At 37.6% G+C, this 24444-nt stretch overlaps 1 protein-coding gene across 32 annotated transcripts in view; it reads left to right on the plus strand.

Moving 5' to 3' along the window:
* The window catches only part of NRXN3 (neurexin 3), a 1568410-nt gene extending 1545671 nt beyond the window's left edge, over nucleotides 1-22739 (plus strand). For 12 of the 32 annotated variants that reach the window (XM_043556739.1, XM_043556740.1, XM_043556747.1 and 9 more), the window contains one exon: nucleotides 19313-22739. In XM_043556739.1, coding sequence (XP_043412674.1) covers nucleotides 19313-20238 — 926 coding nt within the window. In that variant the 3' untranslated portion in view covers nucleotides 20239-22739. Of the gene's footprint in view, nucleotides 1-11771; nucleotides 12449-19312 lie in introns of all 32 variants that reach the window. The other 20 variants (XM_043556756.1, XM_043556757.1, XM_043556760.1 and 17 more) reach the window with 3 other exon arrangements.
* The last annotated feature ends 1705 nt before the right edge of the window (nucleotides 22740-24444 follow it).

Here is a 24444-nt window from a genome sequence, read left to right on the forward strand (position 1 = left end):
GTGTCTCAGGGACTATAGGTTAATCAAAGAACTTCAAATATGAAGGCTGTTTAGAAGCTAAAATGCACAGACATTTTCCAACACTGTTAGATATGCATAACTGTATATTTGTATGTATCTTTGTGTCTTGATTTATACCCTTTAGCCAGATCCACAGGGTACATTGGGAAATGCCTTTTCATTTGGGAATAATTATTTATTGGGTACTTATCAAGTGCTATGGCCATATTCCTCTTTCACTGGTTTTATCCCTCTGGTCAACACTACCACAAATGTATGTAGCAGTGACCAAGGATAATTATCCACTGTATGTTCCTGTCATGTCCAAATCTTGGCTGCCCTCAACAAAACTGAAAGGAGGAAAACCCAGAGTAAATAGGCCTTATTCAGAGTAGTTACAAATGCTATTCATAAGTAGACAGGTAACTTGACCAGGGTTGTTACATAAGGCTTTGCAGGCCTTGCATTGTTTAACTCTGGGGAACACTATTTACATAGACTGCAACAGGGACAGCAGCCTCTAGAGTTGTACCATGAAGCAGCCCTAACTTTCAAGCAGATAGATGCACACATCAAAACAGAATGTTCCCCTGTTTTTTTGTTGAATAACATTCTCTTTTTTTAACTCATTTATTTATTTATTTTGAGAGAGTGAGCATGTGCAAACGAATTGGGGAAGGGCAGAGAGACAGGGAAAGAGAGAGAATTCCAAGCAGGCTCTGTGCTGTCAGCACAGAGCCTGATGCCGGGCTCGAACGCATGAACTGTGAGATCATGACCTGAGCAGAAATCAAGAATCAGGCACTCAACCAACTGAGCGACCCAGGCGCCCCATGTTGAATACTATTTGCCAGGAAACAAGACACACCCTCATCTGCAAAGAGAATTTGGGTTGAGCCAACACAAAGATAAAAACAGAACTGGTATGATAAGGACGAAATGATTTCTCTAAGTTTTTATGATACTGCTCTGGCCCTAGGCCTTAATCCAATGTATATTTCAATTGCCTACTGCCTTCCTTGCCTATTTGCCCTTTAAATTATTAGGAGACCTACCACTATCAAAAAACTGCCTAATGATCCAAGATAACAAGGATTTTCCTAGTGAGTTGTTTATAAGGGCTAATATAGTTTGTAGTGAATAATATAAAATAAAATTTTAAAGAACAGCTTTTTTTTTTTTCCTTTTTTTCAACAAGAAGTACCCTTGCAAGCCTAGCCCTAGGCCATGTGATTTTGCAAAGACAATACTTGGCTCTTATTGAGGTTTAAGTTTCAGCTTTCAGTACTATCCACCCATCTGAAACAATAAATATGACCTTTTAGCAAATAGGATTAAAGGAAACATTGCTATAGATTAATACTGTGAAATAATAAAATTAATGAGCTAACGTTCTAACAGAGTCACTGGATGTGAGCACATTAAACTTGTGCATAAAGACAGAGATTGTTAAGTGGGTTTCATGGTTTCATCATGCTGACTTTCTTAATTAAATGTGGTATAACTGCTAAAAGTAAAACCTTTAATGTTTCTCAGATCTTTTCTTTTAAGATACCTCATATGGTCATCATCTGTAGCGTGAAAACTAAAAAATCAGGTAACCTATCCATCTAAAACAGCACAAGCAAAATATATCATGATCTATTTATTAATACTGTGAAGAAATAGTATGGGAGCCCACAATGATAAAGAATGACATAGTCTAGCCGAGGAGATATTAAAAGCGATCAGGTGGCCACTGGGACTTCTGTTTTCAAAGCTGCATGTAACTCCTTCTCTTTGTAATGTTCATCTGTAGTCTATTAGTGTGTTACCCTCATCCTAACACCATGTTGCTGTAAAGGACATGGTAGACTCCATGGTTCTGAAAGGACACAGGAGGAAGCTAATTCTTGTGTCTTCTGGCCTGAAACTGTGCTAGTAGCATCTGGGCCTATTCAGTGAGTACAGAGAAAGCCATTTTTTAGTCACACTTTAGAATGATTAGTGGAGCTTTCCAGTTTGGGGTTAAAATGTAGAATAAAATAATAGGGTATGAAACAGGAACAATATGATGATCTCCTCCAATGATTTATTGGGCTTTTAAAAAATTTTTTGTATAGAGTCAATGATGGATTAGGATATTATATGAAAGAAAATGACATGGGACAGAGATAGAGAACACTTGTAATTTAACAAATCAGGAAAATAGCAAAGGAGTAGACTATTTTGATAGGTAATTATTAGATAACTGAAGTATCTACCATGTAACATTTACAGTAGGTAGAACATCCAAAGGTTTTATTGTATGGTCTTAAAATCCATGTATTAGAAACTGTTAGGTAGCTTTTTATGTGTAAGATAGTTATTACTCTTTTAACATATCTGAAAGTACACATATATGTTTGTATTTTTTAAGATGTTTCTATATCTAATGTCTCCTTTGATTGATTGAACATCCAGTGAAGTTTATCTCCATTTTACAAATAAGAGTTTATGCTTACTCAAGGTCACAGAGGGTGGATCAGAGCTGGGATTTAGTTCAGGTGTTTTGACTATAAATTCAACCTAGTTTTGCCTAAGAGCCCCTTGGGGGAACAAATGCAGATATCCAGACATGCCTGCTATCCTGACCCCACCACCCCTACTAGAGTGATTTAGTAGATTAGTGCACTGAAAGAAACCCAGTGGTAAATGGCAAAGAGGCTAAATATAATCCATAGCTATCGCTTTAATAGTCCATGCATTCTTCACTTTACCTCCCCAGTTTGCTTTCATGGAGCAACTAGTTCCGTGTTTAAGACCAGAGAGTTTTAGGTGACCTAAAGTTGCACAAACAACAACAACAACAACAACAAACAAACAAACTAAACAACAACAAAGAAAAAAAAAAGGACAACACCAACAAAAACCCCTCAGAGCCCCTCTGAATATCTCAGTGTGCAGTAGTAGTTTCAAAGGCATAAGAGTTTGAAATAAATCTGTAGAGTTCCTGGGATCTCCTTCAGAAGTTGTTTTTGTGTCTAAAGAGTAGCTTGTTTGTAATTTCCCATACTCACTGAGAACCAAATACTAAAAAACATTCTGTTTAAGGATTGCATTGTAGTTTAATGTAAAAACAGATAGGATTTGGTCCATTCATGCCTATTCACCTTTCTAGTTATATAATTTTAGGAAAATTAACTTCTTTCAGCCCAAATTTACTGATATGTAAGATATAATTATAAAGATTAACTGAAATAAAATATCTAAAGCATTCAAAATAATGTCTGGCAGAGAATAAGTTTTCAATACCTCTTAAGAACAACTCCTTCCAGAAGTAGGCTTCTGATTAGTGTTTAAACTATATAATTTCAATTCATATTTTCCTTCTCTTTCCTCATATTTGCAAGGAAATCACTATCTTCATCATTTGATCATATGCATTTGTCCCTAAGCATCTATCTTTACTACTCTACAGGCTCGTATGCATTGAATTTTTAGAATGACTACGGAATTTCGTATAGCTCCTTCCCTAATCTACAGGAATTTAGTTCACAAAAACTAAGAATAATCTCATGATATGTGTCTTGCCCATGCAAGCATCTCTGCAGTCTTCCCTTGCAGGCTCAGGTCAGACACAGTCAAAGCCATGTAGTCATAGTACAGCATCTTGATGATGTGTATGAGTTTTGGGCAAGCTCTTCATCTTGTTTGCATAGTACTAGTTTCCACTGAATACAAAAATGCCTCGGTGGTGTTGATTTACGAACATTGTACATTCCTTACAATGAAGATACATTTTAAAGGAAAAAAGGGTGATTTCAGGATACAGTGAGTTTTAGCATAATGTGTTTTCAGGTTCAGCTGTGTCTCATGGACAACTTAGAGAATGTAAGGGGTCTGTGGAGAGGAGGTAATAGGTTAGGACGCCCAGCTGCTACCACCCAAAGAAACTCTGGGACAAAGAAAACAGTCAGATTTCTGGCCATAATGACAGAGTAAATGAGCTTTTGTGGACAACAGAAGCAAAATAAACCTTCTTGAATAATTTATTACTCTATAAACATAGTCATAAAGTGTCATGGTACCAGTTCAGGAGACAGGTCCTACAGCTGCCAGATTCTGCTGTCAGGGGCTGCAGGGCCACAGGAGGCAAAGATAACCGAGTACATTATTACTACCCTGGTCACCATTCCTCCCACTGATAATTTGTTTGGCCCATTCCTTCCTATTGCCTAAAGACAAGCATCAAAGTTTGGCAGCTCTAGGGATGAATATTCTGTTTATTTTATCTTTAGCTTTCACAACTGCAAAGGAAGGCCTGAGTTTTTAATAAACATCCCAGCACCAGTTTATGAAAGGGAGAATGAGTTAGTTAGTGCTGTATTTTTTTCAGAAGGCTTTTTAAGCCAGCTGTGGATGAGAAGATCCAATTTGCATTGGAATTGCTAACTAGAACTCAAGGAAATCCCATATGGTTTAGAGAGGAGTAGAAGAAAACAAAACAGAATAGGGAATGTAATGTCTCAATAGTTAGTTTACAAAACATTTACTCAGTGCCTGCACTCAGGAATGATGTCACTGAGTAAAATCATTCAGCAGTGATTTCCTAAGTTCTTACTATGTCCAGCTCTGCTCTAAGTATAGTGGAGAACAGGACAAAGTCTTTGTTCTCATGGAGCTTATCTTCCAACGAGGGAGGACTGAAAAAAATAAATGGGTAAGAGTCAGCTATGTAGAGAATCAAAATCAGTTAGTGAACATATTGCTACTTTACTGTGGAAGTCACAGAAGGCCTCTCGGAAGAATAAAATTAGAAGAGAGACCCAACCCCCTGGAAGAAACTAGCCAGGCAGAGAGCAAGGAAAGAAGTGTTTCTGGAAGGGAAGTTAGATTGTATGGCCAGAGTCTGAGACATCCTGGGCCAGACGTGCTATAAGGGATCTGTAGGAGATGCCATGGGAGTAATAGTAGGCAGCTGGCAGGTCACAGGGCACTTTCACAGAGGGTCAGCATACAGAGTTTTGGTTTGGGGAAACCTTTGAAGATCTTAAGCAAGAAACTGACTTGATCTGATTTATAGTATATACCTTTTAAAGAGCACTTTAGCTTGTTAGGGAGAATGGATTTTCGGAAGTGAATAGTGGAGGTAGAGAGATCATTTGGGAGGCTACAAGCAAGGAATTATGGTGGTTTATGGCATTGAAAAAAGTAGACATGTGAGGAATTGTTGCCAGAGTAGAGTCAATAGAATTTCCTGGTACATTGGATATGTGGAGGTGAGTTGGGGAATGGGCTCAAGTAGATGACGAATTTAGGGTCTGTAATCTGAGTCAGACCAAAGAGATGGGAAATCCTAGGGGAGGTACAAGTTTAGTAGGCAAATAAAAGCTAAGGTTCTGTTTTAGCCTTTTTGAATTTGAGGAGCCTCTTAGATATCAAAGTAGAAATGTTGAGTAGGCAGTTGGGAGATGGGAAACTGGAATTCTGACTGGAGGTGGGGGTAGGGGAGGTGAACAGGAAATCATAGTCATATAGATGGTAGGCATGTATAGCCAAGGGGCTAGATGGGATCACCCCCAAAATGAAAGCAGCCCAGGGCCAAGCCTGGGGCCAGCCAAAAGGCTGAGAAATAGAGGAGGAAATGAGGAGGAATCTTGGGCTAGTCAAGCTATTAGAACAAAATATTTCAGACAGGGCTTTCATTTTTCTGACTGGCACACAGGTGACTCTTTATGTTGATAAAATAAGTATTTATATTACCAACTGTCTTGAACTTTAATAGTATTCCAAGGATATAATAATTTGCAAATAATGAGCTATATGCATATATTAGCCCTACAAATCTACATGGAGGCAAGGCTAAGAGCAGGAGAGCAGTTGCTGAGTTCATGGCTTTGAGCCCTATTTATACGCTCTTTCTCATTGGTGCACTTCATAATATATTGGCTCTTAATTAAAGAAACTAGTGCCAGCAAGGATAGCTTTTTTGAATTCCACCCACTTCACAAAGCGGAGATCCAAGTGTTGCAAGCTGTTCTATTTTTATAGTTTAATTCAACACATGTGCACTGAATACCTATGGTGTGTCCTGCTCGATGCTAGACAGATTAAGAAACACAAAATAAGCCTACAGATTCAGCTTGTGAATCAGGAACTTTTAATATCCTGAGTTAAGAAAGGCTTACTTAGACTAATACCTGATTAACATTAAAACAAAATGAAAATAGTGATTCCTCAAAGTTTCTTAATTGAGTTTTCCTTTTGTGTGTCTTACTGTATTAACACTTTTGGGAGGAAGGAACTAAAATACTACCTTGACCCTCTGTTCCCTCACATCCTCATCTTACCCTCCAGTTCTGATGTCTATTAAGATATGTGTCTCCAAGGGATTTAAGGGAGTAAAGAGCAAGTGACTTGACTCAAGTCACCTGGTTTGCTAGGGGACAAGAGCTCACTTCCAGGTCTGTGCTCCTGCCACTAAATAAATATGTTCTTATGAAAATGCATCTAAATAAGAGCACTTCAGCAGGTAATTCTAACCCACACAAAGGGTAAAATAATTATAAAATTACATGCAGAAATAATAAAACTTCACCATTAAAGATGAACTAATCATGCTTTAGGAACTTAGCATTATTGGAAGGGTAGAGACATGGGTTCAACAGAAGTAGTAACAATGGCTGTTTGGGTTAAGGTTTTGGATTGAGGTTATTTGTTTGATGCTGAAGTAGATGTTCCAGCATCTGATTACAACTTTCAGGGACTCAGCCTCCTCTGTTGAATATGAAACCCGAATTTTACAGCTGATACTATGGTGCCAGCTTTGAAAACAACAGTAGCAAACATTTGAAAAGCCCTTTAGAATTTATAAGCACTTTCACATTCAAATTCTCATTAGTCATACAAACTTACCCTGTGAGGTGGGTTAATTGACCAGACATCACAATCTCCCTATTACATCTGAGGAAACTTACCTCAGGGAAGTTAACTGATTTGTTCAATGTCTCAACAAACTAATACAGTGGTCAGTACATCCAAGACTGGGACTTAGGCCTCCTGACCCTAACATCTCTATCCCATATATTACATTCCAGGCACAAGGCAAACCATGGTGGTGAAGCATGATTTTAATGCCTTTATAGAAGCTGTAGCCTAGTGTCAGGGTAAAAAAAAATGAACAATTGAATATATTAACTAATTTGCTCCTTCATTAGTTCATTCAATAAATGATTGGTGATTAGTATCCTGGTTGGTAGGCAAATAAAGATATAAAAAATCTACACTTGTGCTAAAGTTCTTATAGTCTTGTTGAGATTAAGAGGAAAACAAGTTGAATGCGATGGAGTGTTGGAGTCAGTAGAAATCTGTGCAGCACACAGTAGGTTCACAAAGAAGAATGGAGGTGATAGGACTGAATTAAGGTGCAAGTTAAGGGTTATGTGAATGTAGGGAAAGAAGTCATTAAGTTAATGTCCTTCCACATCTAAATGTTCTATCTTAACAGTTTTTAAAATGTAATACTAGTCTTTGTGATGTTTTATCCATTCTCATCTACTTAAGTATGAAAAATTACCCTAAATCAGGCAAGCAGATCATTAGTATAGAAATACAGTTCTGAGTATTGAGCTTGATGGTGTCCTGGACTCCCTTTGCCATTATGGAGGCTTAATTTTTCTGTCTCTCCCTCTCTACTATAATAATGTGTGGAAACTGAGTTTGGGAACAGATAGTATGTAAACTTTTTACTGGGGGCATTTTTGTTCACCATTAAAAAGAAAATACTAAACTTTTTATCTAGAAATAAATACCATGTACGAAGCAGGCTTCTTCACCCCTTCCTTGAGCATCACTCATGTCTTGAGGAAGAGGTTGTGAGAAGTCCGAGTATATGCAGGACTCATTTTATGACACAGGTGACAGCCATCCCCACCTTCCTGGATTCCATATCCATTCTCAGAGTCTCCATTTTTATTCTAGTCCAAAGCATGATTCAGAACTGAGCCATTGGTTCTCCCAGAAGAATCCCTCCCTTCTTCTTGTGGACATATAAAATAGCAATCAATGAAATGTTTTTGTATCTTTCAAAGGAGGGACAGATGAGGATATTTACCTGATATACCTAATGCAAAAAAAACCTTGAAATCCTCAGGAAGTATTTGTTCTCCAAACTTCTCTCTTAGCCCACCCTACTTGTAATGTTTCAAGTCTTTCCCTGGAATTGCACTCAGATTCCCAAGAAGGTTTCCTTTTCCTTCCTTTCTCCACTGTTTTCTCTCAGAAATTTAAAATATTTACAGTTATACAAAGTAGTTCATTTGGGCCTCCTCTTGGACCTCACTTGTACACACTGAAGACAATGTCCCTTAGACAGCAGGATCCACTCTCCCAAAAAGGTGGGTCTGTAGCTTGAGTTACCTGATCATGTCTTTTGAATGTGTCAAGCCCAACTCGAGGCAGTTTAGAAAACAATTTTTTTTTAACAAGTGCATTCCCCAAGGTGAATCCTGATCAATGTAATTCTGTCTTATTGCATTTGATGTTTTTAAAAGTTTGACTTTACATTTAGACAGGTTATTTGGACATGGTGGGATACAAATGGTTGCATCAAAATATGTGTTTCAAGTCAAATTATTGTATTATTTGTTCTCAATGGCAAGCATCATTCTAAAGCATTCTTAACACTCACCATGTAGAGGCATAGGTGGAGAACCATGTAGTTATTGATAATAAAACCTAACACACATAGCTAATGAAAGATTAAAATAAACCTGGGACATAATTATGAGCTACTAGCAATATTACTTTGTATCTTACATTAAAAATCAAACAAGCTTTGTGTATGTAACTGATGGCTGACTTATAAGCATGTATGTGCCCTATATTCAGGCTGTGTTGGCTTCATTTGAAACTATGGCTTCCATGGGTTTAAAAAATACATATTTTATTTGCAAAGTGACAACCCCAAATTTTACTATGTTCAACTGTTTAAACCGGTGATCTCCAGAATGTTAATGGTGTCCTACTTGTATGACTTTTAAAAAAAGCTATTTTGAAATAGGTAAATTACCCAAATTATGATAGATCTTCTCAAAACACCTCTTGACACCTCTTGTTATCCAGGAGTATGTATATACTGGAAGTATCTTATTCTTTAAGTCTCGTACTTAGTCCAGTATGTTTCACACTTTAAAAAGTTGCCTACGGGCACCTGGGTTCCTTAGTTGGTTGAACATCTGACTCTTGATCTCAGCTCAGGTCTTGTTCTCAGGGTTGTGAATTCAAGCCCCACATTGGGCTCCACTCTGGGTGTGGAGCCTACTTTAAAAAAAAATTGCCTATGAAACAAAAAACAGCCTATCTGAATATTATCAAAACCAACTTTGTTGTAAAGAAGTCACTTGATACCTTGTGAGGCCATATGAGCATTTATAGAGTCTTCTCATACAATACAATTCATTGTTAAAAGTATAAGTATTCAAAAAAATCAGTGCACCAAGGGTTTTTCTCTTCCTATATTATTGGGATGTTTTTTCCCTCCTTCTGCAACCTCCCAGCCATCCTTTGTGAAGTTCCTACTATAATGATTAACATTATTAAACCAGAGACTAAAAATCTTGGTACGGACTGACCCATGGGGACACGTTATTATACTTATTTTAAAATAAAATAATAAAAGGGGCGTCTCATAGGGGGCAAAAGTCTAACTCATCCTCACAATTTATTCCTTTTCGTGAAAGTCACCCAGCAAAGTTCTCAGGAGTGACTAAGATTGTGTCAGAACCAGGTGCTCTCAAGTGTCTCACCTTTGTGGTTTGCCGACCTGGGTTTCCCAGTCCTTGGTTGGACATTAATATTCTCATAGGGATATAGTATTGATATAACTCTCAGGATCTCTTCCAGTAGAGGCTGAGGCCATTTCTAAAAACTCCTTCCATGCACATACACACACACACACACACACACCACCTACTCAAACACTCTCCCTTCTCCTTGCCCCTCACCTTCCTCCTCTCCCTCTCTCTTTTCCATCTTTCTCAATAGAGATTGAATGGAACATCTGTTTCCCACATGATCTCTAGAAGACTGGAGATAGTATAGTTTCCCCCAATGCAGTTTGAATATACCCTGCTCATTTCCTATCTATTCTGTACTCTACAGATACTGACACTGTGCTGCTGTGTTCTTCGGAGAGGGTGTGAGCCTGATAAACGGAATAGCGTGCGTGGAATACACACACACACACACGCACGCATGCTATCCCATTTGTCAGGCTCATTTTATGAACACTCTATTGTCACCGATGGTACCCCAGCAATGTGGCAAAACCCAAGAAAATCATATGGAACACTGCAATTATATCCTCTCTATGACTTCAAAATATGCCTTGTAGGTCTGTGAATGAATATGGGATAAGCTTTCTAGAACAGAACCCATGAACCCATGTATATTTTTTATTTCACTTCCTATCACTACAATCTCCACTTCAGCCCCCAACATGCATATACATAGGCACATGCTTTCCTTCTCATAATTGGCAGGAAGCCTTGGGATGCCCTTTGCCCCTACTGGAAAGGCATGAAACTAAGTCTAGTACTTTCCTCCCACCCCCAAATCAGTTTTGTCTTGCTGACCTCTCCCCAACCCCAGCTTGCTGTTCTGTTTTTCTATTTTCCCTAAATGCAACTTACTTTAAGCATGTATTAACTTGATTAACATTCCTACAGTTAAAGGCTAATAGAAGATTACCCATTTGTCAGTCTTAGCCACTTTCTTCTCTTTCAAATGTCTACTTATGACGTACATCCAGACTGCACGCCCTTTTTATTTTTTTTAAAGAAGCGAAACCAAAAAAAAATTTTTTTTTAAATGCAAAATTCATTTTTAAAGGAAATGCAAAATTTGTTTTTAATTTTGGCTATCACCAAAAGGGGAATCAACAAGCCAGAAAACAAAAAGCAAAAAAGCAAAAAGCAAAAAAAAAGTGTCCCCTGACTGCTCTGTCTGTGCCTCCTCAGCGTGTGCATCTGGTTGTTCATCTCTGAAAGTCTGTGAAATCCTTTTTCCTTTAAACTTTTTTGTTCTTTTCTCCCTTTCTGTTTGGGAATTAAGTGCTTTTTGTATTATATCTATCTATATATATATATCAATATGTTTCTTTTGATTGCTAGATCTTTAACTTTAGATTTGGTTCTATCCAAAATTATGAGAAAAAAGTTATGAATTGTTTTCTGCAATTTTCCCCCACTCCCTCTTTAAATGTGGAACAACTTCAGCCGCAGAATCCCCACATCCACATCTCTCAAATTAGCGCCTTCTCATTGGGAATCCCGTGCACCCATGGGTGGCAGGGAGAACATGGATGATGTCATACAGACAGAACCATTTCTCTATAAGGAAGTGACTAGTAACCCAGCAAGTGGGCTCCCTGTACACTTTTGCCTCTCCATCACCTCTGCTAGTCTCCAACCCTCTCCCCTAACTCTAGATGGGGCTGTGTGGCTGCCGGTGAAGTTGTTCAACTTGAATGCATAAATCTAGTCTTCTTGTTTTTGCTTTTAATCTTTTGGTCATTATTATTAGTATTATTATTTTATGTATTTTGGCGACTTTTAGTAGGAAAAAAAGTTTAACTGTTTTTATTATTTGAAACTCTTTAATGAAACTGTAATGATTTTTGGAGTAATTGCATGTTGAAGAAGTTGCAGCTTAGGGTGTGTGAGATTGTGTTAGAGTTCTGTTCTTTATTTCTGTAGATGGGCATGTGTAGGCTCATTTGTTTTTGTATATTGCCCATCCCTTCCTTACAGCCAGAAGCTCTAATGCAGCTAGATCACTCCGTGCCGCCCTTACATGGACATGGCGACTCACTTACACTTTCACCCCCATCATCTTCATCTCTTGTGTCGTACACTCATAAATACGACCCTGCCCTCTCTGCATCCCTCCTCCCCACACTTCCCTTCCCTTAGCATTGTTCAAATTTATGTGCTGCCATCCATCCCCTTAAATCTAAAACTTGTCAAAAAGACAAAAATATTTAAAAGACAAATATATATCTGAGAACCTATAACAGTGCAGAAGTTCATTCAAAACCCTCCAGATTCAGAGAATTTTTTAAAGGCAAATTATAAAAGTAAACAGGTTTTTTTTTAATTTTTTAAATCACTGCAATCGGAATTATTTCAAATTCAAAATTGATGCCCTCCCAAGCCCCTCAGAGAAAAACTTTGTTAAAGTGCAGATTTTTTTTTCTTTTCATGTTATGTGGTGTGGATGTATGTGTTGTTGCCTCCCTGTATCATCCTCTGTTGTAAATTATTATATTTGAAAAATTAGACATTTTGCTCAAAAGTTTTTTAAGAAATGACAACAAAAAAGCAAGTTACAAGAATGTGGCAATCCTATTTGTCCAAGAGCATTCTTACACAACTTTCTTTTGTAAATTTTTCTTTCATGCCAAAAAACATGCGGGCAATTTGTTGATGTAAGTTGACTATAAATTAATATGGTATGCTTTTTTCATTTAAGTTATTTTATCTATATGGAAATGACTGCTTTCTTTGTTTTCCAAAAATAGCCTCCTTTTTTTTTTTAATTTGCTTTTACTTTTTTTTTCCCCTGCCCTTATACTGTGAATGCCTTGTGAATGTTATTTGCTCTCCTTTCCTCTAGTTTACTTTGGCCTTGATGTTAGTTTTATTTTCTACTATATGCTTTTGAAGACAGTATTAAATATTTTATTTCATTTGTGCCTATCTGCTTAATTTTCACTGTTATGTTTTGTGCTGAATTGCTTCTAATGATCAATGTGAACTCTATTGTTCATAGAAGGGGTGGGTAAGTTGTTCTCATCATCCAAAGGAAGCCTAGCCTCTTTGCCTGAACCAACTTTAAAGCCTTGAGAATAATGATATGCTCTACAGTGGAATGTTAAATTGGTTACAGCCTATGGGAGGCATGTACCCCCAGAAGAAAAGAAGTTAACGCCAAGTATTATCAGTGGTAATACATCCTAATTTAACTCCTTAGAAAGCATTCAGGGAAATCAGTCCTTTATTGTATTTTCCTTCAGCAAAGGGAAATTAAGGTGCTCTCAAGTGACAATAGTAGAGTTTGGTTATCCAGGATTTTGCCACCACCATCACTGCAGACTCCAAAATTGATTTTATTGAGAATGAAGGCATCAAGAATCCCAGGTGTCTAGGGTATTATCCTGTGATAATGATGGCTTTCAATGTATAGAATTAACTACTGGTGAAAACAAACACTCATATACAGATAGCACACAATTCTGTCTCTCCTCCCTCCCTGCATCCCTCCCAGCTTCTCCCTCCCCTCTCCCTCCCTCTCTTCCTGCCTCCCAGCCTGTTTCTCTCCCCCTCAGCCTTTCCCTCCCTGTGTCCCTCCCTGCCTCTTTCTTTCTCTTCTTACCTCCTTCCTTATCCCTCTCTCTCTCTCCCTCTCCCTCCCAGCATCTTTTCCTCTTCTCTCCCTCCCCTCCAACTTCTCTCTCTCTGTCTCTCTCTTTCTCTCTGCTCCCCCTCCTCTTTTCCCTTTCATTTAATAGTTGCTATTTCTCTCCTGGATTTAATCAAGTAAACTTTAAAAGGATCCTAAGATCCTACCAAGAAGAAACATGATAATTTTAACATCTAAAGTTTTATTTAGGAAATCTTTCAGGTAGGTAAGTACTGCCATTTTGTGTGACCTTAGAGGTGAAAATACCCCCTGAGGTTAAAGGTATTTGGGAAAGATAAGATGGATAGGTAAGGAGTGCTATACCAGAAGCACTTGGGTGGATCTGTTGGTTAACTGTACAACTCAATTTTGGCTCAAGTCATGATCCCAAGGTTCATTTGGTGGGACTGAACCCCTCATAGGGCTCTGTACTGCTCTGTCTGCTTGGGAGTCTCTCTCTCCCTCTCTCTCTACCCCTCCCCTACTCATGTTCTTACTCTCTCATTCTCTTTCAAAATAAACATTTTAAGAAAAAAGAAGGGCTGTATCATTTTTAAATAAACAGATTACTTGTTTCACTTTAATTTCAGATATAGTGTTAGCTGAAACTGTTACAGAAATATCCGACTGAATGGTGGGTAATAGATGTATTTCTAACACAGAAGCTTTAATGAATGGGCTTTCTCTGCCTCAGTTTATATGATTTTATATTGTTTCATGTGCTGGATGATATTTTGGGTTTAAAACTAAGAACTTCCTAAATGGGGTGTTATTTTATCTAATAGAATTTATTTTTGTTGAGGAAGCTATCCATTGGTCAATTTAATAAAGGGTTAATCATTTTTTTTAAATACAAGCTTTTTGAATTAGTAGTTCATTCTTCAAAGCTGCATTTAAAATAGCCCCAATAACCTAGATCCTATATTATTATATTTATACCCTAGCATGAGGCTACTACATTAAAAAAATGATCAGAAGAAAGTGATCAATGATGTATAGGCCCAAAATGTTAATAGAAATGATACTATTAACTGGCATTTTGAAGTAACAATGGATTCTATGCTAAATACTTAGTATGCATATAATTAACATTAACATGCATTATTATTCACACTGGTGTTTGAGATAGGCGTGTTATTATTTACATTTTACAGAGAGTTTAAGAAATTTCACTGAACTCACATGGCTAGTAAACCACAGAGCTCTGATGTTAACCTGAGTATGAGTGGCTCTAGAGACAAAGCCCTTAATCAATAAGGAAATGAAAAATTCTACTTGGCATGCCTTATTTTACAGTGTATAATGATATCCAGGGCCTTTGTCTCATCTTACCTGGGCATATGTTGAAAAATCGAATCTGTAGCCTTTCAGAATCAAATCCATTTCAGACAAACTAGGGGGAAAAATGCCCCACCTCAAGATTCTCGTCTTACTAAAATGTAAGTTAAGCCCCTTTGAGCCCCTTGAGTTTTTCTGGAGCCTTCTCCCCTGGTACTTGCCGTGTTTGTCCATGGCAATTTTTCCTGAAAGTGGAGAAGAAGTTCATGATTACAGACTTCAGGATCTTTATGTGCTACAAGTACACAATGCTTTGGCACCAAGTAATTAAGTGAATGTCATTCAACAACTAATTTATGGGGGAAAAGGATGATTTTTCCGTATTACATGACTATATCTCAGTAGTGAATTAGAAACATGCAAATAAGAGATGAGGTAAAGAACCTAAATATAAATAAAATAAATTCAAGGAATTGGAGCATGGTGTCCTCTCTCAGTCTGGCTCTTTAGTGTCATTGTTTTGGTATTTTTGTGACTTCTCAGACTTGAATGTCTCCAGAGAGGAAAAGGTTGGAGCCACATTGAAATTTCATGCTGCCCTTGTTTTTTCAGATGACCCACTATATTCACTATCACCTGCGAAATTCTCACAGTTCAGAAGCGTTCTATTAAATTTTTAATATACTGTCTTTTTCGATGGCAGAGAGCCCCTTTTTCTGGATATCAGCCCTAGACACATGAATTATATATCTATAAATACACTCATAAAGCAAAAAAGCAGGGCAGCCTTCAGGGCTAAAATAGACCTTTTATATCCCTAGTGATCTCTCTAGTTTAAAGAAAAGCACAACCCTGTCAAAAACGGGTATATATTCCTGATTTAAAATGCTAAGGTTAAGGAATAAAGATAGTTCTTATTCCAAGCCAAAGACAAATTCTGGGGAGGGAACAGGAAATTAGGGTGTTGATGGCCTACAGGGTGTCTGTCCCTCTGCCTGTAACCCCTTATGATTTTAGGCTTGCTGCTTCTATGAAAATGAATCTTTATAAGCATAGACATCTGGTAGATCACTGACTCCATAGTCTTTGGACATTGGGGAAAAAAACATAGCTGCTCCAACATTTCTGAGGACAATCACTTTGGATTAAAACAAACATAACATCTTAAATAGCTTCCTACAGTCTAAGTTATTTCTGTTAAGGATCTAATCATGGAAAAATACATCCCTCATCTCATCTCAAAGGATGTGTGCCCTCATATTCCCTAGGACACTATATAATCATCCTAAATCTTAAAGATGGAATTTGATATTAAAGTAGATTATACACCCTCACACACCTGTCCCAGGCACCTTGCACTATTCTCTGAAATTTTCCACCTATTTTTACTCCAATTTCCATTTGTAACAACAATTCCTGCATCCCAGTTGACTTTCTTTTAAGCTGAAGACGCTCTTCCGATTTTCTTGAGAGGGCAGGAAAGGGGGTGGATTATGAAAGCTTCTACTATTCTCCCACTGGAATTGGGGCTCACATTTCCCTGACAGGGGGCATCATTTATCATTTTCTACCACTGCTGCCGGGATTAATAACAAAATGGCAAAGAAAACTGAAGATTAGTAATTTGGACACATTCTTTTGTTTAAACTCTAAAATAGCATACCTAACATTTTTGGTGTGGAAATAAGCTCTTATCATTTCACTTAGGGGCTCATCAACCTTTTAGAAGCTCTTTATAAATCAGTGAGCTTTAGGACTCTCCTTCCACTTCCTTATGAAAGTGATGGTTTTCAGTTATTTTTTTTAACACGAGAAAGATTAAAAGGTGTTGAATTGAGAAGTGAATAGCAAAAGAAAGTGGGGGCGATTCAACTGCAGAGTGAGCAATTTGTAGATTTTGTAGATTTTTTACAACAAAGATACTGCAGAAGCTTTAGATTGAAAAAAAGGGGTGGGGGGGAAGGAGGCAAATTTAAGACTGCAGTTGGGTGTCACAGATGGTACACTAAAATTGCAAATGAATGCCACTCTGTAATCATGAAGACAGTAATCTTAATCTCACTTAAAGGGACACCAGCACACTACTTAACAATTTGCCTTTATATTTAAGTTATCCATACCAGGCTTTTGCCTTTCAACACATCGGCTATTCCTGATCCTTTATCCCAGTTTCCTCTCTGCTTAATATATGTGGAGTGGATTTTTTATCATTTCCCTAAGGAACAAATACTGTCAGTATTTGTGCCAGGAAAGAGCACATGTGCTAAACCTTTGTTCTAGGTGGGATGGGTAAAAAATCCTGTCTTGTTCTCTGAAGGAAAGTAAAATCATCCCTGAGTAATCTCTAGGGAACCTTCAAACAGATTGCATGGGCTATCTCATCTCTCTTCTCATTGCCTTCTCTTTTCTACTTACACACTGCCTTCTTCCATGGGTCACCTTAAATATAACACTTGCCACCCCCACCCTACTAGAAGAATAAGGAGAGAAACTCAGGGTTAGTTTTAGTACTGGCTTACCTTTAGGGAACTGTGCTCCAAATCCCATTTATAAAACCTAGAAAAAGTTGTAAATTATGCATTAAATCAGTTGCAAGATATATGAATTATATATATTCACAATGTAAAAAAAAAAAAAAAAAAAAGGCATGCTGGTCCAGTAAAGCAAGTCTGATGACAAATCTGCAAAGATCATTTTACTCAATAGTTTGAAACACCAAGCACTGGAAGAGAAGTTTGGGGTTAGAGCATAACCCAAAACATCATCCTGACATTCTCAAAAAGGTTGTTTTATTTTGCTACGTATGGTAACATCATCAGGTAGGACAGAGATGATTATCCCTTCCAAATAATACACATCATGTACATTATTGCCACCCTCCCCCACCTCAGTTTCTCTCTGTATAACACAATGTTATTGGCTAAATATGGAGGAAGTAAAGCTTCTGAAATGGGTACAAATGGTTCTTCTCGGGTGCTTTGAAGGTATGCAATAGCTTTCCTCTCAGAAGGCCCTTCTCTTTAGCACACCTGAAATCTGGACAGTTTACATGCAGCAGTTCTAACTGAGGCACAGGGAAATGTTTAAAGACACATGGATGGAAAGCTAAGCAGGAGAGTTCTTATTTGTGAGTCCATCTTTATTGGAAGAACCTGGGAAGACCATGTAAACTAAAGACTTGTGCACTTAGAACTTGTGATATTATCACATGTCTGGCTTTGCCACCAATAAGGGGTACCTCAGCAAAAGTCACATCTGATAACAGGCATTCACACCAACCATCCCATCAGGGCAGTTGCTATGGAGGGCAGAACAGACAAGAACATTGTACCTGGCTGAGAGCTTAATGACCCAGCTCAGAAAGAAGCCGTCAACAATAATATCATATTAGCGACTCAACTGTCTAACCGAAACAGGGAAACATCATGCCCTCCCGGCTAGTGTTTTTTTTAAAACAACAATACATTTTGGAAATAAATTCAATGAGGAGACATGAACTGTAACTTCTGGAGATTCTTTCTCTGTTTGAAAAATAACATTGTAAAGAGACACAGAAGACCTTGATTATCTTTCTTACATACATGAGTAATAAACTTGGCCCTACAATTGAGTAAGCACCACAGAATATTTGTGGTCCCCATGATTTGAAGGCACTCTGATTTAGTGAACTATTCTGCACTGTCTTTCCTGACCTAGTCCACATGTTTATAAATGCAATAACTAGGGTCTGTGGGTAAACCAATTTATTTTTCCCATTTTGGATAAGAATCACTGATTTTAAAAACTCACTTTGCTATCTCTACATCTCTGAATCTAAATTTCCAGTAAATCATGGGTATCTAGTCGGGGTATTTAAAAAATCTAGTGTTGAGCTCAGCATATATTGCATATAGCATAAAAGCAATGCATAAACATAATGTGAGACCAAGGCAAGGTGAGTTGTCATTTAATAGGGCAATTTCTGGAAAAGATAGAATGAGTTTGTTAGATGAACATTTTAACCTCTTATGAGTTCCCTTTACTTAGCATATAGTAAATGTACACTTAATTTGATAAATGTTAAATAAAAGGTAGTAGCTTAAAATACTAAAGACAAGGTCTTTTACATTCCTTGATCTTGATCTCTGGGACCTGGAGAATATGTCATACTCATCCTCATGGGAGCAAATACATAGAAACCCAAAAAGAGAACAAAGAAATGCTAGGGTCCATAAATTAGTCACATGCATGTGCATGTACGCACGTATACACACACACACACACACACACACACACACAGTTTTGCTAGCCTGTCAGTTTTTGCAATAGAATGATTGAATGCCATTATCCTGTAAGCAGATCCTGGAATCAGCGTATTTGAATTCTATCTAAATAATTACTTGAGAGTATCTTAAAAACCTAAGAATTTCAGACTTCAGTGGCAAGAGGCATATAATGGGCTCTAAATCAGCTTAGAATGGTTAGCCTACAATAAGAAAGGATCCATGTGTGGACATAGGTCATTCTATGATAATCTATGATACCTAATCAATCAAAAACAGTCGCTGAGAATGACTATGGATCGTATCTACAAATATACTAATTATGTTTTTCTTTTTCTTTTCAATCCCAGGAGGTGAATTAGTTATCCCTCTTCTTGTAGAAGACCCTTTAGCTACCCCTCCTATTGCTACTCGTGCACCTTCCATTACACTCCCCCCTACCTTTCGCCCCCTCCTCACCATTATTGAGACCACCAAAGATTCCCTGTCCATGACCTCTGAGGCGGGGTTACCTTGCTTGTCGGACCAAGGCAGCGATGGTTGTGATGATGATGGCTTGGTGATATCTGGGTATGGCTCAGGGGAAACCTTTGACTCTAACCTGCCCCCTACTGATGATGAAGATTTTTACACCACCTTCTCCTTGGTAACAGATAAGAGTCTTTCCACTTCAATCTTCGAAGGTGGCTACAAAGCACATGCGCCCAAGTGGGAATCCAAGGACTTTAGACCTAACAAAGTCTCCGAAACTAGTAGGACTACTACCACATCTTTGTCCCCTGAGCTGATCCGCTTCACAGCTTCCTCCTCGTCTGGGATGGTGCCCAAATTGCCAGCTGGCAAAATGAATAACCGTGATCTCAAACCCCAGCCTGATATAGTCTTGCTTCCGTTGCCCACTGCCTATGAGCTAGACAGCACCAAACTGAAGAGCCCACTAATTACTTCCCCCATGTTCCGTAATGTGCCCACAGCAAACCCCACGGAGCCGGGAGTCAGACGGGTTCCGGGGGCCTCAGAGGTGATCCGGGAGTCGAGCAGTACAACAGGGATGGTCGTCGGCATTGTGGCTGCTGCCGCCCTCTGCATCTTGATCCTCCTGTACGCCATGTACAAGTACAGGAACAGGGACGAGGGGTCCTATCAAGTGGACGAGACGCGGAACTACATCAGCAACTCGGCCCAGAGCAACGGCACGCTCATCAAGGAGAAGCAGCAGAGCTCGAAGAGCGGCCACAAGAAACAGAAAAACAAGGACAAGGAGTATTATGTGTAAAAACGACACCGCCAATCATTACGTGAATTTATGACACAGAATTATTTCTATAGAAATCTATAAATACTTGGAAAACGAGGTTTCACAGATGTCAGAACTGTTACAACTATGAGATGGGGTGTACCATGACCATGGTGGGGAAAACCATTTTTAAAAGGACACACACAAAGATGTACCTAAAACGTTCAGCCATGGCTGCTTTGATTCAGTCATCGCTCGGAGACAGAACATTCTTTCTGCCCTGCTGTATCATAAAGCACACACTTCGCGCTCTGGAGCAACCAGATGGCTCCCCCACTTTCGCGGACTTGGAAGCTTCCTTCTCTTGAGGACTTTTCACCCAAGGTAGAAGACTTCATGGCTTACTTGTTCCATAACTCCAAGTGAGTCTGTAATGATGTTTGTGAAGCTTGACTGTAACAATCTGTAACAATGTTTTCTTTTTTCTTTTTTTTTTTTTTGGTTTAATTATGTAAAAAACAAAAACAAAAAAAATGAAAAAAAATGAAAAACAAAAGCAAACAAACAAAAAAACCCACCCTTATCTGGTTTTGGCCAGTGTACGTGTAACTTTTCAAGATCTGAGGGGAAAAAATGGCTTTTGGGTTTTTGTTTATTTTTTGAGAATGGACATAAGAAGAAAAAACAAACAAAAAACTCAGAAAACAAAAATAAGAGAGACTATTGCCATATGAACTCAAAAGCTACCGTGGTGTTCACTCTACATATCAGGTTGTGGTATTTCTAGAATCTGTTGTTTGTTTCCTATACGATGCTTTGCTGAAACACATAGCAAAATCACATGATGGATGATAGTATTGATTTGAAAAGCTGGTCCCTCAGGATCTAATTGCAGAATTTGCCACCCAAACCCTGAATAGATGGGGTTAGGGCTGGTTTTATTAGAGCTATTGGCTTTACTTAACAATATTGTTCCTGTTCATTAGCCCAGCCAAATTGTGGTAAAGGAGAAAGCCCCACAAACTAACACAGAGCCTTTCCTAGGGAAGGTGAAGAGGGGGTGGGCTGGATCTGCGACTGATTGAAATGCATGCAAATATAAAAAGATGAGACAATACTAATCGTCTGTTAAAGAATCAAAGCAGACAATAGGGGAGTTCAATGTGTGATGGAACAACAAAAGGTCACACAAGCCAAACATGGCATGACAGAGTGCAAAATACATAGTTCTTCCCCCACCCCCAACATGATGTTTTTCATAGTGGTTTAATTTTGTAGCCTGACACTTACAGATAACTCTGTCCTTCCATTTGCTCACATCTCCCTTCACCCATCTTTTCTAAAAACAAATAAATAAATAATAAATGAACAAAGCTGCTGTGACACACAAAAAAAGGAATTTAATAGTATAATATATATATAAATAAATATATATACAGATATATTTATCATGGTATGTTTGATGGGATGACTGAAACAGGAAAACTGTTAAAGTCTTGAAGTGGAATGAGAATGTTGTTTTAAAAGAAAATAACAAAACAACAAAAAGTAAACCTTAAAATGTGAAGAAAGTGTGAGTTTTAGTTTTGTCACAGTTAACTGTGTCAAAGAGAATAAACAATCTTCTCAGATTTTGTTTACATATTTTACTACATTTTTGCTGGTATAATTCCTTAGCCACCTATGTACATACTGCTTTAAGAACTGTTCTTTCCTTTCTATTTGTTTATTTCGTTTGGTTTATATTCCAGTTGTATGTCTTTCTTTTTGAAAAGAGGAAACAATGTACAGAAAAACAATAAACTGGTTGTGTGGCCATAGCTATCCAAAAAGCAAGAGACAAAGCAAGACAAATATTCACACAAAAATGAAGTACGTCTTCTGGAGGGTAGGATATATACAATTTCTTTTGTACAGATGAAAATCAATCAGCTGTTTAGATTTAGAAATCTACTCTTGCTGGTCTTTGTAAGTTGCATGAATATTTGACTTTGAAAAATACCTTAAAGACACGGGGCAAAAAGCGCAATCTAAACAATGGTAGCCTTTACTAATGTGTATGGAAAGAGGTGTTCCTCATTATCTGATATTTCAATGTGTTAAGAGTTTTGGATTTTTTTGTTGTCGTTAAAAATGACAGGATTATAAAGAGATATCAAAGCACGATTTTAGATAACTTAAATGGCCCAACCTATATGAAGTTGATTATATCTCGATGTCTGTAAAAGATTGCTGTTTTTGGAGTCTTGAGGTCTTGTGAACTGATTTCCTGCTTTCTTTCTTTACATTTTTTTTTATTTGAGTAAAAATACATTTGTTATATTCCTTTTAGTGTAAGTTTCTATTTGGACAATTTTATGGGAACATGTGCATTCTGTATGTGAGCTTCTATCATATTCCTGTTGTTTTATGAGCAGACTCTTAAGGAATTTATTTTATGACGTTGTGAAGTTACTGCTTTTTCTTTTTCCTTTCTCTTTTAGTTCATATTTGCATTTTCGTTCAAGGATATGCTTAGCAATAAAATGTTCTTCCCAAAACCTTGTATGATGATGGCATTTTTATTTTCTAAACATTTTGTAAAAGATCTTGCACTGGGGCTAAATGTGTCATATCTTATAAAAGCCGGGTAAGCTAGGACCATGTGAAATAAAATATTCTAACTAGTTACTAATTACTTATATAAATTTATCAAAACTGGCATATTTATGGGCTAAACAACTATGTCTGTCAACTGAGACATTATTATTTAGATTGCTATGATAGGGTAAGCAGGAGGGAAAACCCTTCTGAACAGGTAAGAAGATAGAAGCATTGTATTCTGGGAAAGATGATTAGATACTATATATATATTTTTAAATGTTTGGTAGCTTTAAAGTATTTTCTGCAAATCAACAAACTGAATAGTTTTCCAGAACCTTGTTTATATAATGCCTTAAGCCCTGGAAAGCTTTAGATGACTTCTCTCCAAGTCTCCTGGCATATTGAAATGTTTTTTACAAAAACTAAATCCAAAAGCAAAATATAAATGAGTGCTTAAATTTTAACAGCTTCGTTTTAGATTTTCAGATTATAAAATTCTGCAAACATTCATCATAGCTGGAACTTTTCTCATATCTCAGGTGTCCTTGATTTGCTGGTTCCCTAAGCACACGCTTACTTTGCCAATTGGACAATCCATCATGATACTTCACATATTTCACCATGATCCTGAAATGTGGGCTAACTCAACTGGTATGCTCTATCCATATATCGGTTACCAGTTTTTAAAGAGAAAAGCAAATTTAGTTAACCTTGTTCCTTCACATTACATTGAATGGTTATGCTATTGATTCTCAACAGGAATGGGAAAAAATGAGCTCAATGATGTCAAACTATGGAAAGTTCCTTTCTTCCTTTCTCTTTCAGATAATTTATATAAGTTAAATCAATCATTTATTTCTATAGTTTCCATAGTGTTCCAGGTACTGTGTCAAATGTTTCAGATCTGTGTAATGTGTTTAATCCCCAAGTGGTAGACAGTATTTTCCTCATTTTAAGATGAAAAGAAAAAGACACAAAGAACTTAATGACAACTTGGCAAATACACTTCTAGTCATGTTAAAAGTTAGGCCTTATTGACATGGAGGTTAGGGGGAATGCCATGGAACAGGTACAGGCATTGAGACCAGAGAGGGTTGAGTTGGAACCCCAGCTAGACTACTCACTATATATAGGAAAATTTCACAGTCTCTCTGAAATTTGGCTTCTTCACCTGAAAAATGTGACATCTCAATGACCTTGCCTTGCAATGTACTTTGCGGAAAAATGAAATAATAAGGTGTTTTAATTGTGACTGATACAGAGTAGGGGCTCAACAAAGTTACACTCCTTTACTTCGAGTCCTGTGCTATTCTGATAATGGTAGCTGTCTTTCAGAATTAGAAATCCTGCCCTAAATTCTACACTAATAACAAGATTTATTTAGTTGTCGTCAAACAATGTTGCCACATCATGACTAGGGTTTGCTACCTACAACACACAAACCTAGTCTTTTTCTAGTCATATGCTTTTATTGCAAACATGATTGCAATGAGTAAATATGTGACGTTGAAATATGGTAGCATTCATTTTTTCTGACAGCACATTTTAAGCAAGTGGTCAGAAGTTGGGTTGTGTATGTAAAGGGAGTCTAGATTTGAGAAAATTTGCCAGAGAAATTTCCAAATAATGGTTAATATGATATATTTATCAAGATCTAAGTGA

Source organism: Prionailurus bengalensis, chromosome B3 (genome assembly GCF_016509475.1).
Source record: "Prionailurus bengalensis isolate Pbe53 chromosome B3, Fcat_Pben_1.1_paternal_pri, whole genome shotgun sequence".
Lineage (NCBI taxonomy): Eukaryota > Metazoa > Chordata > Mammalia > Carnivora > Felidae > Prionailurus > Prionailurus bengalensis.